A 13,513-nucleotide genomic window follows, 5' to 3' on the forward strand; every position below is an offset into this window, starting at 1 on the left:
GGTAAAAAGAAAGCCACATAATAACTGCAGTGTATATATAGCTTTACGACATAATAACATGCTCTGACTTTTAGCACAGACGGCAGCAGTAGCTTAGCAGAGGTTTTGGCAGGGCAGCAGTTAGCTGTATTAGTTGATGAGCAAAATGCAGCATCAGAGAGCAGGATTACATCAGCACGGCCCGCAGTGGCCAGCTGGACTCGAAAAGGGGCAGAGAGAGGGATGGGTGGGAAAGAGGAGTGACCATTTAAAACGCTGAGTTAACCACTCTGAGGGAGTGGCCTCTGTGAGGCAGCAGAACCTCCCTCCCCCTGTTGGTTAACCAGCGTCACTGCAGCTGTAGAGGAGAGCTTTACTCCTGTTATTTTTCATGCATATTTTATTAGTTTAGATTTGTCTGTTTTTAGTTAGTTTTTTACATTAATATTTATAATTAATTTTTTCATTTAATGCAATCAGATCAGTGAATAGATGCATGTGCAGTACAGTGTAAAAGTCAGAGACTCCCCTTTTTAAATGTAATTCCCAGTCAGAATGGCCATTTAGTACAGGTTATTCATCTTTCAGCATGAGTGTAAAAAAAACAACAAAAACATTTAATATTATTTTTTTTTAATTTTCAGAATTTAGTCCAGCCTTTTTTTGTTATTACAGCGGTTATTCTTTTCGGAAGACTTGTTTGTTTCACATATGTAAAGTTCAGTCTTATAGGTTGGTTGCATTTTCTGCTTCTCACTATCTAAGTGCCAAGTCCCAAAAGTTCAGTGATGTTGACACTCCGTTGTTCTCAGCCTCACATGCTTTCAGGCTCTGTGTTGAGTTTATCTTCTTGCAATGGAAGGATGCACAGAAAGAGATCTGAAGCCTTTAAGCATTTTTGAGGCCTTTATGTGACTGGTGCTGATGTGATTTCCAGATTTTCTCCAAAGTTCAGTCTTGCTAGTTATTACTATATGTAACTAAATTTAGAGAGAGCTGATAAAGCTTTGCATTGTTTCTGCTCTCTGTAATTTTATTTTCTCTCAACAGTGCCTTTACTATCTAGAATTTTGCCGTCTGACGCTTGCAAGATCTACAAGCAGGGAATCAACATCAGGTAAGTTCTATGTGATGGAGAAATGTTGTTTGATTTTATAAAGGGATGTAAAGAAGACTTGTTAAGAGTTCTGAATTTGTTTACCTCCTTTTAAAAATATTGTAGTGTAAAATTGCACACAGTGCTGCTCCAGCTGAAAAACGGTGCTGACTTGGTAAAGCAGAATCTGTTTTCGTCTAGTTTTTTTTTTTTTGTTTTATTAAGTAGCAGTCAGCTGTTGAGCTTGCACCTCTGTACTGCGGTGCAATTCACTGCCACTGCCTCCTTTAGATAAGGGTAATCAGATCTCATGAAACGCCCTGCTGTTGGCATTCATCAGCATTTGGAAATATGGGTCATGGAATCACTGGCAGAGGCTGTTAGGATCTGTAGAGTAGCCTGTATTTGGCCTGATAAACAGCCCAGCGCCAGCCTGACTAATGACAAGTGCTGTTAACTAGAGTGTGAAATCACTGTTTGCGCTGAAGTGGGCGGAAGTGGAAAATTACTCAGCATGCTCATCTTTTCCCCATGACGCCCCTCTGCAAATGATGACGCCATAATCAGGTGGACTGGGGCTTCCTCTGTTTGTGGGTCCAAGAAGGAAAAAAAACAAACAAACAAGCAAACGAAAAAAAGAGCTGGTTAAATGGAGGTCCTTGTGTGGCATTTGTGTGGTTTCTGTACCAAAAAATTAGCTTCAACCTCTTATTTATCTATTAGAATTAAACTGGCTGTTGTTGTTGTTGTTGTCGTTGTCGTCGTCGTCGTCGTCGTTGTCGTCCTGTGAAGATTCCTTCAAAAAACAGTGCAGGCTGTATCATACCTTATAACTGGCACAGGTGATGGATGGAGCCAAACTACTGTAGGCTGAATAGGAGGATGTATGTGATTGTCTTGGTTTTCTTGACATTACAAAAACAGAAGAGTTCCAAACAGCTTGTTTTTGTAGATTAGTTTTTTTTTTTATATGTGGAGTGAGTTCTTAAATACTATGTTAATATCAGAATTGTATATTGTATTAGTATAAGTGTATAACTTAAAAAAAGAAGTGTCCTTAGAGCAATGCTGAGGTTTGAGAGAGAATAAAAACAGAAGAGTTTAGCCACAGCACGAATGGGACCCCTGATGAGAGAAAATCCAAAAAAGGGCACTTTCTGCCAGAATTATATGGGCCATATCTAGCAAACAGGTGTAAGTACACACAGTCTCTTATCAGTGTGTAATTTTGTTACACTCGCTGAAGAATTTTCTCTACATTAGTGGTCTGCACAGGTGTGAAAATGAAGCCTGAACACAACCCATACCTGACCAGGCTCTACTTTCACTGCCAACTCCAAATCTGACCCAAACCCACTCAATGGCTGTATGTCAGTATAGGACTTTAAACTTACATGCACTAAGGGGAAAGAATACCCTTGACTCGTTGAAGTAATGACAGAACAGAAGGGCTGTATTTTGACAGATGTAAGAAATGCGTCTCATTGAAATGGAAGACTGTCTGTTCTGCCAAACATGACCACAAAAAACACTTCAAATATTATTTCTTTCAAGGTTGTTTTTTAAAGCATTTGAAGCCTGTAAAATGCAGTTTGGGGCAGCCCTAATTTGCACTGACCACCCTAACAGATCTGTGAATCATTTAGAGCCTTTATTTGCTATTTAATGAGGACAGTTTGGCACTTTGATGGATTCTTTTTGTCTTGACAGCTCCAGGATGTCAAATCTCAGTTGAATACATTCTAGAGATGCAAAAACGGATTATGCCAAGCTGGAATGTTACTGTGGTAATGATTTCATGTTGGAGAAACTGGTGTTGGTTTTGTGTGTCAGACGAAACCTGGTCTCTTTCTTTTTGGTTTCTTTTGTGGTGCAGCAATTTGTGCTCCTGCTTAGAAGAATGTTTTTTTTTATTCAGAAGGCAGACACCTAGATTTCAGGGATACCTTTTGATTGTCTTTTCTCACCTTTTTTTTGCAGAACACTTTCATATGGTCTAGAGATAAATAAAAAAAAAAAATCACCCAGTATATCATATGTGTAGTTTGATCTCTCTCTCTCTCTCTCTCTCTCTCTCTCTCTCTCTCTCTCTCTCTCTCTCTCTCAGGTTGGACACTACTCTCATCGATTTCACAGACATGAAATGCCAGAGAGGAGATCTGAGCTTCATCTTTAATGGTGATGCTGTCCCCTCTGAGTCCTTTGTGGTGCTGGACAATGAGCAAAAAGTGTACCAGCGAATACACCACGAGGTCAGCGAGTGCTGTTGCTTTACACTGACCAATCAGCAGCAGTGTTATGATCCTCAATCCAGGTTTGTGGTGTAGTGTTGCAGTTCTTATTTCAATTGTGGTTTTTTTTTTTTTTTTTTTTTGCGCTTTAGGAGTCTGAGATGGAGACGGAGGAAGAAGTGGACATTTTGATGAGCAGTGACATTTACTCTGCCACTCTCTCAACTAAATCCATCACCTTCTCCCGGGCACAGACTGGCTGGCTCTTCCGCGAGGACAAAACGGTGACAAAACTTTTTTATGAAGTAGGGAGAAATGGGTCATCTTATTAAACTAGTTGATTTTGGAGCATATTGCTTTTTGGTCATTTATGAAAGGAAATTAACCCCCTGCAGGAACGAGTTGGGAATTTTCTAGCTGACTTCTACTTGGTCAATGGCCTCGTTCTGGAGTCCAGGAAACGGCGGGAGCACTTGAGCGAGGAAGATATTTTGAGGAACAAGGCCATCATGGAGAGCCTCAGCAAAGGAGGGAACCTCATTGAACAGAACTTTGAGGTGAGAGACGTAGCGGTTTGAAACTAGGAATGGAATGATTAATAGACAAACTTTATTATTTGTTGTTTTTATCGATTTGAAAATCTATGTATCTGCATCAGGCTCATATCAGGAGAAAATGCTGGATTTAATGTTGGAGGAGAAAAGAATACTTGAATATCACAAATCTAGTTTCAAATAGGACAGAATTGCATATAGTGCTGGTCATGATGATGTCATGTGATAGCAGTAAAAGTTAAGTAGCAATGTGTTTCAATAGTTTGAATGTGATATGTAAACAATATAAACAAATAAATACTTCAACATATAATGTTGACTTTAAAGCTTAGTTGGTTTTAGAGAAAAATCAGATCAGTAATGGCTGATAATGCAAGGTTTTAGTATCAGTATTGGCACTGAAAAAGAAAGTGGATCGTTAACGCAAACAACTCGACTCCACACACGAGCACAGCCGTTGGCTCACAAGCTGCTGAAAGTCACGCACTGAAGCTGTTTCAGCATTTACACTCATCTCTGCTGGCATTTCTGCAATTTCATTCTATTTATTTATTTATCTATCTATCAGTCATACATACCTTTAAAGGATATTGTGTAACTTCTTGTTTCATGAACGGATGCTAACTTCAGGGTTTAATTGAAAACGCAAAAAGTAATATTATGAAGATATGAAAGCCGATCTCTGGCACAGCGTGTTAAACTTGGGCTACCTCAATTTTATTCTTGATTTAATAACCAAAAATGTTTCTTATGCATAAAGGTGTGCCATGTCCTAAAAATGCTGCTTATAATTATAAACAATATCTACAGTCATTGGTTGCACATGTTTATTCGAGCAGTGGTTTTGGGGAGCAGTCTTCTAACAACGGTTCTTTCAATGAAGCTTAGCAATGTAGTTGGACAGCTAAGCTTTTGGGAAGTGTGCCCCAGATTGTGTGGTTAGAACTAACAGTTATGCTGTTTTAGCATATTGTTCATTTAAAATATCAATGAGTCCTAATTAGACCATTAATCACATAATATTTGATTGTCAGGTTTGAGAGAATCACTAGCTGTAGCCCTAGTTTCAGTGCAAAATGCCTTGGTCCTGTGGTTTCATAGCTTAAAGCAGCACCATGGAAACTGTGTGTGATTTCCACCTCCCTGTCTAATGCCTCTTTCACACAGAGGTCCCTGCCAATCACTGTACTGATCCAGTGCTAATGATGCGTCAGTGGCAAAGAGGAGAGAAAATGAACAGTTGCCTTCAAAGAACACTCAACACATAGAGAACAGGCTGAAACACCAGCTCTCCTGTAGACTTTAGTACCTTCCTGTACATGCACATAGACTGACCTCCTGTAAGTTTTATTAGGCGTGTTAAAAAGTTTACAGTGTGCTGCCAAACAGACCTAAAACAGACTTTCTGCAGAGAAAAGCCTGGATTTACCTGCAATTATTACAGTGGTTTGCATTGGAGCTTGTGCAATACTGACATCATTGGTCATGTTTTACTCCTTTACTTGATCCTTGCATTCCGGTAAAAGGTTTTTGTGGTTTTTTAAGATAAGATAATCCTTTATTAGTCCCACAGCGGGGAAATTCACAATTTTATCTGTTCTCTTGTATCTGAGGAGACTTTTCCTCTTTTGGTCCTGCTTTGGGCTTTTTAGTGTTGTGTAACTGAAGCGCTTGGTCAGCTTTGAGCAGGGTCAGACTGGTCAAGTGCCAGACCAGTGGCTATTTCTTGAAGCAAGATAGTGCTGTTGGCCAGATAAGGCAAAAATCACAACTCTGACAGGAGAAGTAGTGTATATTTTCATTTCTTTTGGATTTATCTGAATGTGTTTGAACGGTATTTATTGTTTTCATTTTTTTTATGAAAATATGCTTTAAAATTTAGCTTACTTTTAGTCATGTGGATTAATTTGAACCTGACTAAAAACGATTGCCAGTGCAAATATCTGGAGGTTGTTGGAGGTTTACATCAGGCATGTGCATAGAGACCCCATAGAGCCATAATTGGGGTGTGTGTGTGTGTGTGTGTGTGTGTGTGTATATATGTGTGTGTATATATATATATATATATATATATAAGGCACAGAAAAAAGAACTAGTGGCTTGAACTAGTGGCTTGCTGTTCAAAGGGATACTGGTCAGGGTTTGTGCTGGACCTCTCAAGTCCAGGGAAGGGTAATGTTAATACTACAGCATACATTTTAGACAATTATATGCTTCCAACTGTGTAGCAACAGGTGGAGGAAGGCCCTTTCCTGTTCCAGCATGACTGTGTTTCTCTGTGCGCAAAGCAAGGTCAATAAAGACATATGACAAGTTTGCTGTGGAGGAACTCCAGTGGCCTGCACTGAGCCCTGGCCTCAACCCCACTGAACACCTGAATGAATGGGATCTTCTGTTCTGAACCAGGCCTTCTCATCCAGCATCAGCGCTTGACCTCACAAATGCTCTTTAGCCTGAAAGGGCACAGATTCCCAAAGACACACTCCAAAATCGTATGAAAAGTCTTCCTTTATAGAGCCTCATATTGGGCTAATTCTGTATCAACACCCATGATTTGGAAGTGTTCCAGCCTGCTAATATAGATATGATGGTCAGGTGTCCACATACTCTTGGCCATATATAGCATAGTGTTATACCCAGTGTGGGAAGGTGATCAGACAACACTGCTGGTTTGGTGCTTAATAAGCATTATAAAATGGATAGTTCCGGTCCTAAAATCCTGAAGTACTGACTATCATACTGCTGTTTTTACAGAGAATCAAAGTCTAAAAGTGTCACTTTAAATGGATTCCACGCTTCAAACACCCCAAATGGCTCCATACTCCCTAAATAGTGTGCTCGCTATGAAGGTTTACAAATTCTCACCTCAACAGCCAAATAGGGCATCATTTACTGAGTGTGGATGTGTCTGAGTCCCAAATGACTATTTCCTAGCTGTATTTTGCACGGTTGGCGCACAGGATCCAGTATTTAATCTTCTACATATTGCACTATGTAGGGAGTAGGGTGACATTTGAGATTCAGCCCCAGCATTAGAAGAAGGGTGCCACTGGATTGGTGCAAAATAAGACTCATGGTGGTAATTTGGGGAGCAACTAGTACTTAGAAAGCTAAAGCATTTGCGTTAAACAGTGCTGTTATCATACGTCTTATTGCTTTATAATTTTTGTGACATCCTGTTGATCTCTCTGTTCATGAAACCAAGTAACAAAAAGGGTCTCAGTCACTGCTGGTTCAACATCTGATTTGGCTTGTACATGCACTACATTGCCAAAAGTAATCAGTCGCCCATCCAAATCATTGAAGCAACTGGGGACAGCAGCATCTCGGGCACAAAGTGGTATGCCATGTAAAATGACAGCGCGGGGTCAGCGGATGCTGAGGTGCATAGTGCACAGAGGTGCACCAACTTTCTGCAGAGACAGTCGCCACACACCTCCAAACTTCGTGTGGCCTTCAGATTAGCTCAAGAACAGCGTAGAGAGCTTCATTGAATGGGTTTTCATGGCTGAGCAGCTGTATCCAAGCCTTACATCACCAGGCGCGATGCAGTGTCAAATGCAGTGGTGTAAAGCGCCACCACTGGACTCTAGAGCAGTGGAGACATGTTCTCTAGTGACCAATCACGCTTCTCCAAACAGATGAATGACTTTGGGTTTGGCAGTTGAGAACGGTGCTTGTCTGACTGCATTGTGCCAAGTGTAAAGTTTGGCGGAGTGGGGATTATGGTGTAGGGTTGTTTTTCAGGAGTTGGGCTCGGCCCCTTAGTTCCAGTGAAAAGTACTCAATGCTTCAGCAGACCAAGAGATTTTGGACAATTTCATGCTCCCAACTTTGTGGGAACAGCTTGGGGACGGCCCCTTCCTGTTCCAACATGACTGCACACCAGTGCACAAAGCAAGGTCCATAAAGACATGGCTGAGCGAGTTTGGTATAGAAGAACTTGACTGGCCTGCACAGAGTCCTGACCTCAACCCGACAGAACATCTTTGGGATGAATTAAAGCGGAGACTGCGAGCCAGGCCTTCTCTTCCAACATCAGTGTTACAAATGCACTTCTGGAAGAATGGTCAAGAATTCCCATAATCACACTCCTAAACCAAATAGAAAGCCTTCCCAAAAGAGTTGAACCTGTTATAGTTGCAAAGGGTGGGCCGACATCATATTAAACCCTATGGATTAAGAATGGGATGTCACTCAAGTTCATATGTGGGTGAAGGCAGATGAGTGAATACTTCTGGAAATAGTGTTTTAATAAGCACTGAGGCATTGTGAAAACTGGACTTGACTGACTGAAATTTTCTTCCTTGAACTTCAGGCTGTTGCTGAGCCACATGGACACTGATATTTACACTGAACAACCCTTAGAGCTTTACATAAACCAGGCAGCTGCAAGCCAACCTAAAACTACAGCTTAGCCTTTAGAGTAAAACTGTAACTACAGAGAGAGCTGGAGGGATGATGATGATCATGCAGCCAGTGATGAGTGTTTAGTCTTCATGAAGAATCCACACTCTGCTTCCATTTTCATCAGCAGCATGTGATGAGGTCTGCAGGGTCCACAGTCTCACCAGAGGGGAGCCAGGAGCAGCAGACTCATTCAATTGCATTCACATCGCTGCAGCTGAACTTTCCAAAAATACAGAACAAGCTCAAAAGGTGACAAGAGCAGCGCTGAGCCGTGCCAATCCCCATCGCTGCCAATATTAAACCAGATTCAGGCCACAGAGAACATTCAGCTCCTCACGTTCTATAAAGAACAAAAACAGAACCACTGAAAGCCGTTAAGCTTATACTTTTTTTTTCTTTTTCTTTTTAGAATCTGCCTCAGAAATGTATGTGCACAACTGGCAATAATTCACTTTCTGTATGATTATATAAATATTTATAACTGCCTGTTATAAACCCAGCATGGCAGCTGCTATTACAGTCATAGCAGGTTAACATAGCTTCTTGTTATTAATGATGGTTCTCTCTGTCTCTCTCTCTGTCTCTCTCTGTCTGTCTGTCTCTGTGTCTCTCTCTCTGTCTGTGTCTGTCTCTCACACTTTTCTTTTTCTTCAACTCCCTTCCCTCCCTTTCTTTTTTGCTCTTTCTCTTTCCTGTTTTTGTCTCTCAACCTCTCTTCTTTTCTTCTGTTCGTTTCTTTTTTTTTCCTCTGTTTTTGGTCTTCACTCTTTCCCCCACGTCCATATCTTTTTGCTTTTTCTTTCTCTCATTCCATCTCATCTCATCTCTCTTGTTCTTTCCTCTGTTTCTCTTCCTTTCATTCTCCCCTCTCTCCCTCTGACTGCTGTAGCCGGTGAGACGCCAGTCCCTGACCGCTCCCACTCCGAACACTATTTCCTGGGAGGAATACATCACAGCGGAGACGGGGAAGTACGTGTGATGCAGCTTTTTAGCTTTGAATCATCTCTGAAATAATCAGCGTTATATTGATTGAACTGGTAGCAGTAATGGAGTCAGAGAGTGCTGAAGTGTTGAAATATGGCCTTTTCAGAAACTACTTTTTCGTTCATGCCTCATCTCTTACATCTCATTTATAGGAATAGCCATTTATGTCTTTAATAACCAAATGTAAGCTTGACATTATCCAGTTTTCCTAATTGCCACTGATGGCTGACAGACTGAGGATCCTCTTAATCTGTACCACTTTTCCTCAGTAACCCATTTCAGTGCAGCAGGTTATGCGGTAACACCACTGCGTAAACCAGAGAAAAAGAACATGCTTTCTGGTCAGGAACTTAGTTTGGTAGTTTGGTTTGGTGGCCACTGACGGCTCTTTCTTTCAGGGCACCTCATCTTGGCAGAGAGCTGGTTTGCAAAGAGAGCAAGAAAAACTTCAAAGCAACTGTAGCCATGAGTCAAGACTTCCCTCTGGGCATTGAGTCGTAAGTAGCCTTATTTTTTTTATGTCAATGCTTGTTAAAGAGAAGCTTTTCAGAAAAGAAAACTTGATTTTTCTCCCAATGTATCCGCTCACGTGACAGCTTTTAAGTCAAGGGTTCGCACTCAAGTGCTGTTTGTTTGAGTGTCTGGTTTGTCAGTACAGTTTCTTTCTGGGTGACTTGATTGATTTGGGTTGCTCTGTCTGTTCATAGGTTATTAAATGTTTTGGAAGTGATTGCACCCTTCAAGCACTTTAACAAACTGCGAGAATTTGTTCAGATGAAGCTCCCGCCAGGCTTTCCTGTGAAACTAGGTAAGCGGAGACAGCATTTAGTTGGGGTTATGAGTAGGACTGATTAATTAAAATTATTGACTTTGTTCATGTGTTTGTGAACTTAAAGCCTTAGCACTACAATTTCCAATTTTTGTTAATACCCACAGACCTTAATCTGTATATGCCTTACGTCACTTTAGTGTTAATTTCAGGACCTTCTTATATTTATATTATTTTATTGTTCTATTTTTCTACAGTTAATGTTTATTTTTACGATTAGTGTTTTAGTGGTTTTTTTTGTGTCTATTTAAATTCACACTTTTCCTGTTTACCTTCTATTTAATGTTATTGCTACACTATGGGGTCTGAGAGTAATACAATTTCAGTACATCGTGTGTCCTGTTCATATTGTAGTATTGACAATAAAGCAGACTTGACTTTATGAAAAATAAAAGGAATCCTGCTGTAAGTGCTAGAGCAAGAGAGTACAATCATGGAAAACCATTGAGTGAACTTTTCCCCCCTTTTTTCTCTTCTAACTCTCGCTCTTTCATTTTTCCATTTCAGCTGTGCAGAAGTAAAAAAAAAAAAGAGAGAAAAATTTTTTTCCGCCTCTAATCTTTTTCAGACATCCCTGTGTTTCCCACCATCACGGCGACTGTGACGTTTCAGGAGTTTCGCTATGATGAATTTGAGGAGTCCATTTTCACCATCCCCAATGACTACAAAGAGGATCCCAGTCGCTTCCCAGACCTCTGATCTATCTCATTCTCTCTCTTCGCTTCTCTCCCTCTCCCTTTCTCTCTCCTTTTTTTCTTTCCCACCATCATGCCAGATCCAACTCTCCCTCTAAGGGGAATGACAGCTGTCTCACTTGGCTGAGCTTTGATACAAGAAGCTTCCCCAGGAGTAGAAGAGTCACGCTGGGTTTTGTAAGTGCAGACAAAACAACATTGCGACAGTACTGTACGTGTGGTATTGGTATAAAGGGATCGTGCTGAACTGACATAGTAACACTCTGAACAAAGCTGTCTATGGAACCTCTACATGTTGACTAAAGGCATTGTCGAAGCTAATAGAGTAGCTTGGAGCCGGAAGGAGCTGGCCAGAGCACCATCCTAATGCACTACATCACGAAGCACTGTGTGGCGTTCTAACAACAGTGGAGGCTCCAGTGTAGCTCTTTGTACTTACAGACATTGATGCTGCGTCTGAAACACAACGCCGTGAAGATGAAAATCCTCCGGGAAACGTGGCATTACGAGTTCTGTATTTATGTTAGCCTTGTTTTCGTATAACTTTATAAAAAACAAACTTGTACTCTTCACATAAAGGAAAATGAATAGAGGTGCGGGTGAACATCTGGGGCGAAATATTATAAGTTACTTGTATATGATTTGCGTTGTATGAAACGTGTCACAAAATACAATTGGCATGTTCTTTCTGGAGAAAAGCCTTTCTTTGTGTGAGATTGTAAATACTGCTAATTTAAGTTCTTTTGGTATATTGACCTTCTGTGCTTGGCCCATAAATGCATTCCTTTCAGACAGCATTGCTAGGTTGGACAAGCTTGACAGGACACTGTGAACAATCCAATTCAACCACAATTTCAACGTGTGGAAATTTAGCGCAGTTGATCAGATTATATTTATTTTGCATACATGTAAAAGGTACCACCACAATGGTACGATTGCTGGGAATGCACCATCACTGGACAGCTGACTGGGCAGTCTGTTACATGATATTGCTTTGAGTGATGGGGCTAGGGGAGGACCATCCTACCCACCCAGTTATACTCTGTTGAGCCCAGAACCAAATGGAGCACTTGCAGTCCTGCAGTCCACAATTGCAGGTGCACACGAGGCCACGGTAAAGAGGTGTCCAGTCCTGGACCTGGAGATCTGCCTCCCTGTAGAGTTTAGCTCCATCCCTAATCTAACACACCTGATCTAGGTAATGAATTCCTTTTATCTCCATCTGAATACTAGAGCCAGGTGTTTTTAAAATCCGTTTATGGTGGAGAGGTACGTGAAGGAAAGAGAGTACAGAAATTACAGCATTACAAGTGCAAACTATTTAAAATGGCTGGATTTGTGTTGGAGACATGGCGACACCCGATTCCCTAGTAGCTACAGTTTTATGGTTAAATAGGATTTTGCTAAAACTTTGGCAACCATATTTTATAAATAGTTTTAACCATAAAACTGTAGCTACTTGGAAACAATAACAATTGCCACTGTGCTAAAATTGCTTCACAGTGGTGTTGGCGGGAATCGGAACGTCTACAACACAAATATAGCCACTTTATAAAGCTTGTCCTGCCTTGCAGCTGTTGCTATGAGAGAACCCGTTTGTGGGCGGAGCATGGACAGGTCAGTTGTCCTTCTAGACTGGGCTGTTCTGGCAACAAATATTTTCTCCCATCATGCAAATGCACCGTTCCTGCGTTTTGGGTCTTCTCACATCAGTTATTTCTGTTTTACGGTTTTGATCTCCACTGCGTGGAACCACCCGAGTTCCCTGAAGAGCACAGGCCTATTTTACAATCCGTCATTTGGTCAGCAACTTTTGAAGACTCTCTTGGTACCCCTCTTGTTGTGTATTTGGCCCTGACGTGGGCGCTCCTTTGTAAATGTCATGTACAGTTTGAGATGGACTCGAGTTTTGTTTAGAACTTGCATTGGCTGGACACCAGTCTGTGGATGCACATACTATTTCTCAATGATTTATTTTGTTTATTACCACCTTGATAGATGGATGTGTGTGTGTGTGTGTGTGTGTGTGTGTGTGTGTGTGTGTGTGTGTGTGTGTGTGTGTGTGTGTGTGTGTGTGTGTGTATGTATATATATATATATATATATATATATATATATATATATATATATATATATATATATATATAATCACTTTCCAGTTTAGAATAAATGACATGTATACTGACGGACATATGTTAAGATAGTAAAGTGTGAATAGCTCAAATGATCCCGACAGGAATTCCTAACTTGGAATTAACGTTTTGTATGGATTCTTTTGTTGTGGGCAGCAGAAGACGAAGTAAAAGCAACTGGTCAAATTTGCACCAGCAAACATCACGTTTGAATGGCTCAGAATAGAAATATTTTATTTATGTAACCCTCGCTCTTTCCTCTCTGTGTGGTTTTATGTTTTTAAATCTACACTGGATTTTGGCCTCCAAGCGGTCGAAGGTTTTAATATGCTTCCAAGCTGCACTACTGGTTAGTGCAGCGAACAGGTGTACGCTTCGTTTTTCCTTTTTGTAACCAACCAGCTTCAGGTCTTTTCATTTTGTGTTTTCTCTAGTTTTTAGTTTTGCGCCTTGAACTCTGGGCCTGGTTTTCACCTGAACACACAGATAAACCAGTTGTACAGCAAGAACCTTGTATGCCACAATTTTTTCATGAGGAATTGTACTTAATAAAATGTCAGCGTACCAACATGCCGTGCTTTTGATTGGGTTTCCAGCTGCAAA

General features: G+C 40.8%; 1 protein-coding gene across 1 annotated transcript in view; it reads left to right on the forward strand.

Annotated features, from left to right (window-relative positions):
* ankrd13c (ankyrin repeat domain 13C) overlaps positions 1-13,480 on the forward strand; it is a 43,327-nt gene extending 29,847 nt beyond the window's left edge. The window contains exons 6-13 of the mRNA XM_017712027.2: positions 1,030-1,096; positions 3,183-3,327; positions 3,459-3,590; positions 3,702-3,863; positions 9,160-9,239; positions 9,653-9,751; positions 9,962-10,062; positions 10,652-13,480. Coding sequence (XP_017567516.1) covers positions 1,030-1,096; positions 3,183-3,327; positions 3,459-3,590; positions 3,702-3,863; positions 9,160-9,239; positions 9,653-9,751; positions 9,962-10,062; positions 10,652-10,782 — 917 coding nt within the window. The 3' untranslated portion in view covers positions 10,783-13,480. The remainder of the gene's footprint in view (positions 1-1,029; positions 1,097-3,182; positions 3,328-3,458; positions 3,591-3,701; positions 3,864-9,159; positions 9,240-9,652; positions 9,752-9,961; positions 10,063-10,651) is intronic.
* Positions 13,481-13,513: the final 33 nt, after the last annotated feature.

Source organism: Pygocentrus nattereri, chromosome 15, assembly GCF_015220715.1.
Source record: "Pygocentrus nattereri isolate fPygNat1 chromosome 15, fPygNat1.pri, whole genome shotgun sequence".
Classification (NCBI taxonomy): Eukaryota; Metazoa; Chordata; class Actinopteri; order Characiformes; family Serrasalmidae; genus Pygocentrus; species Pygocentrus nattereri.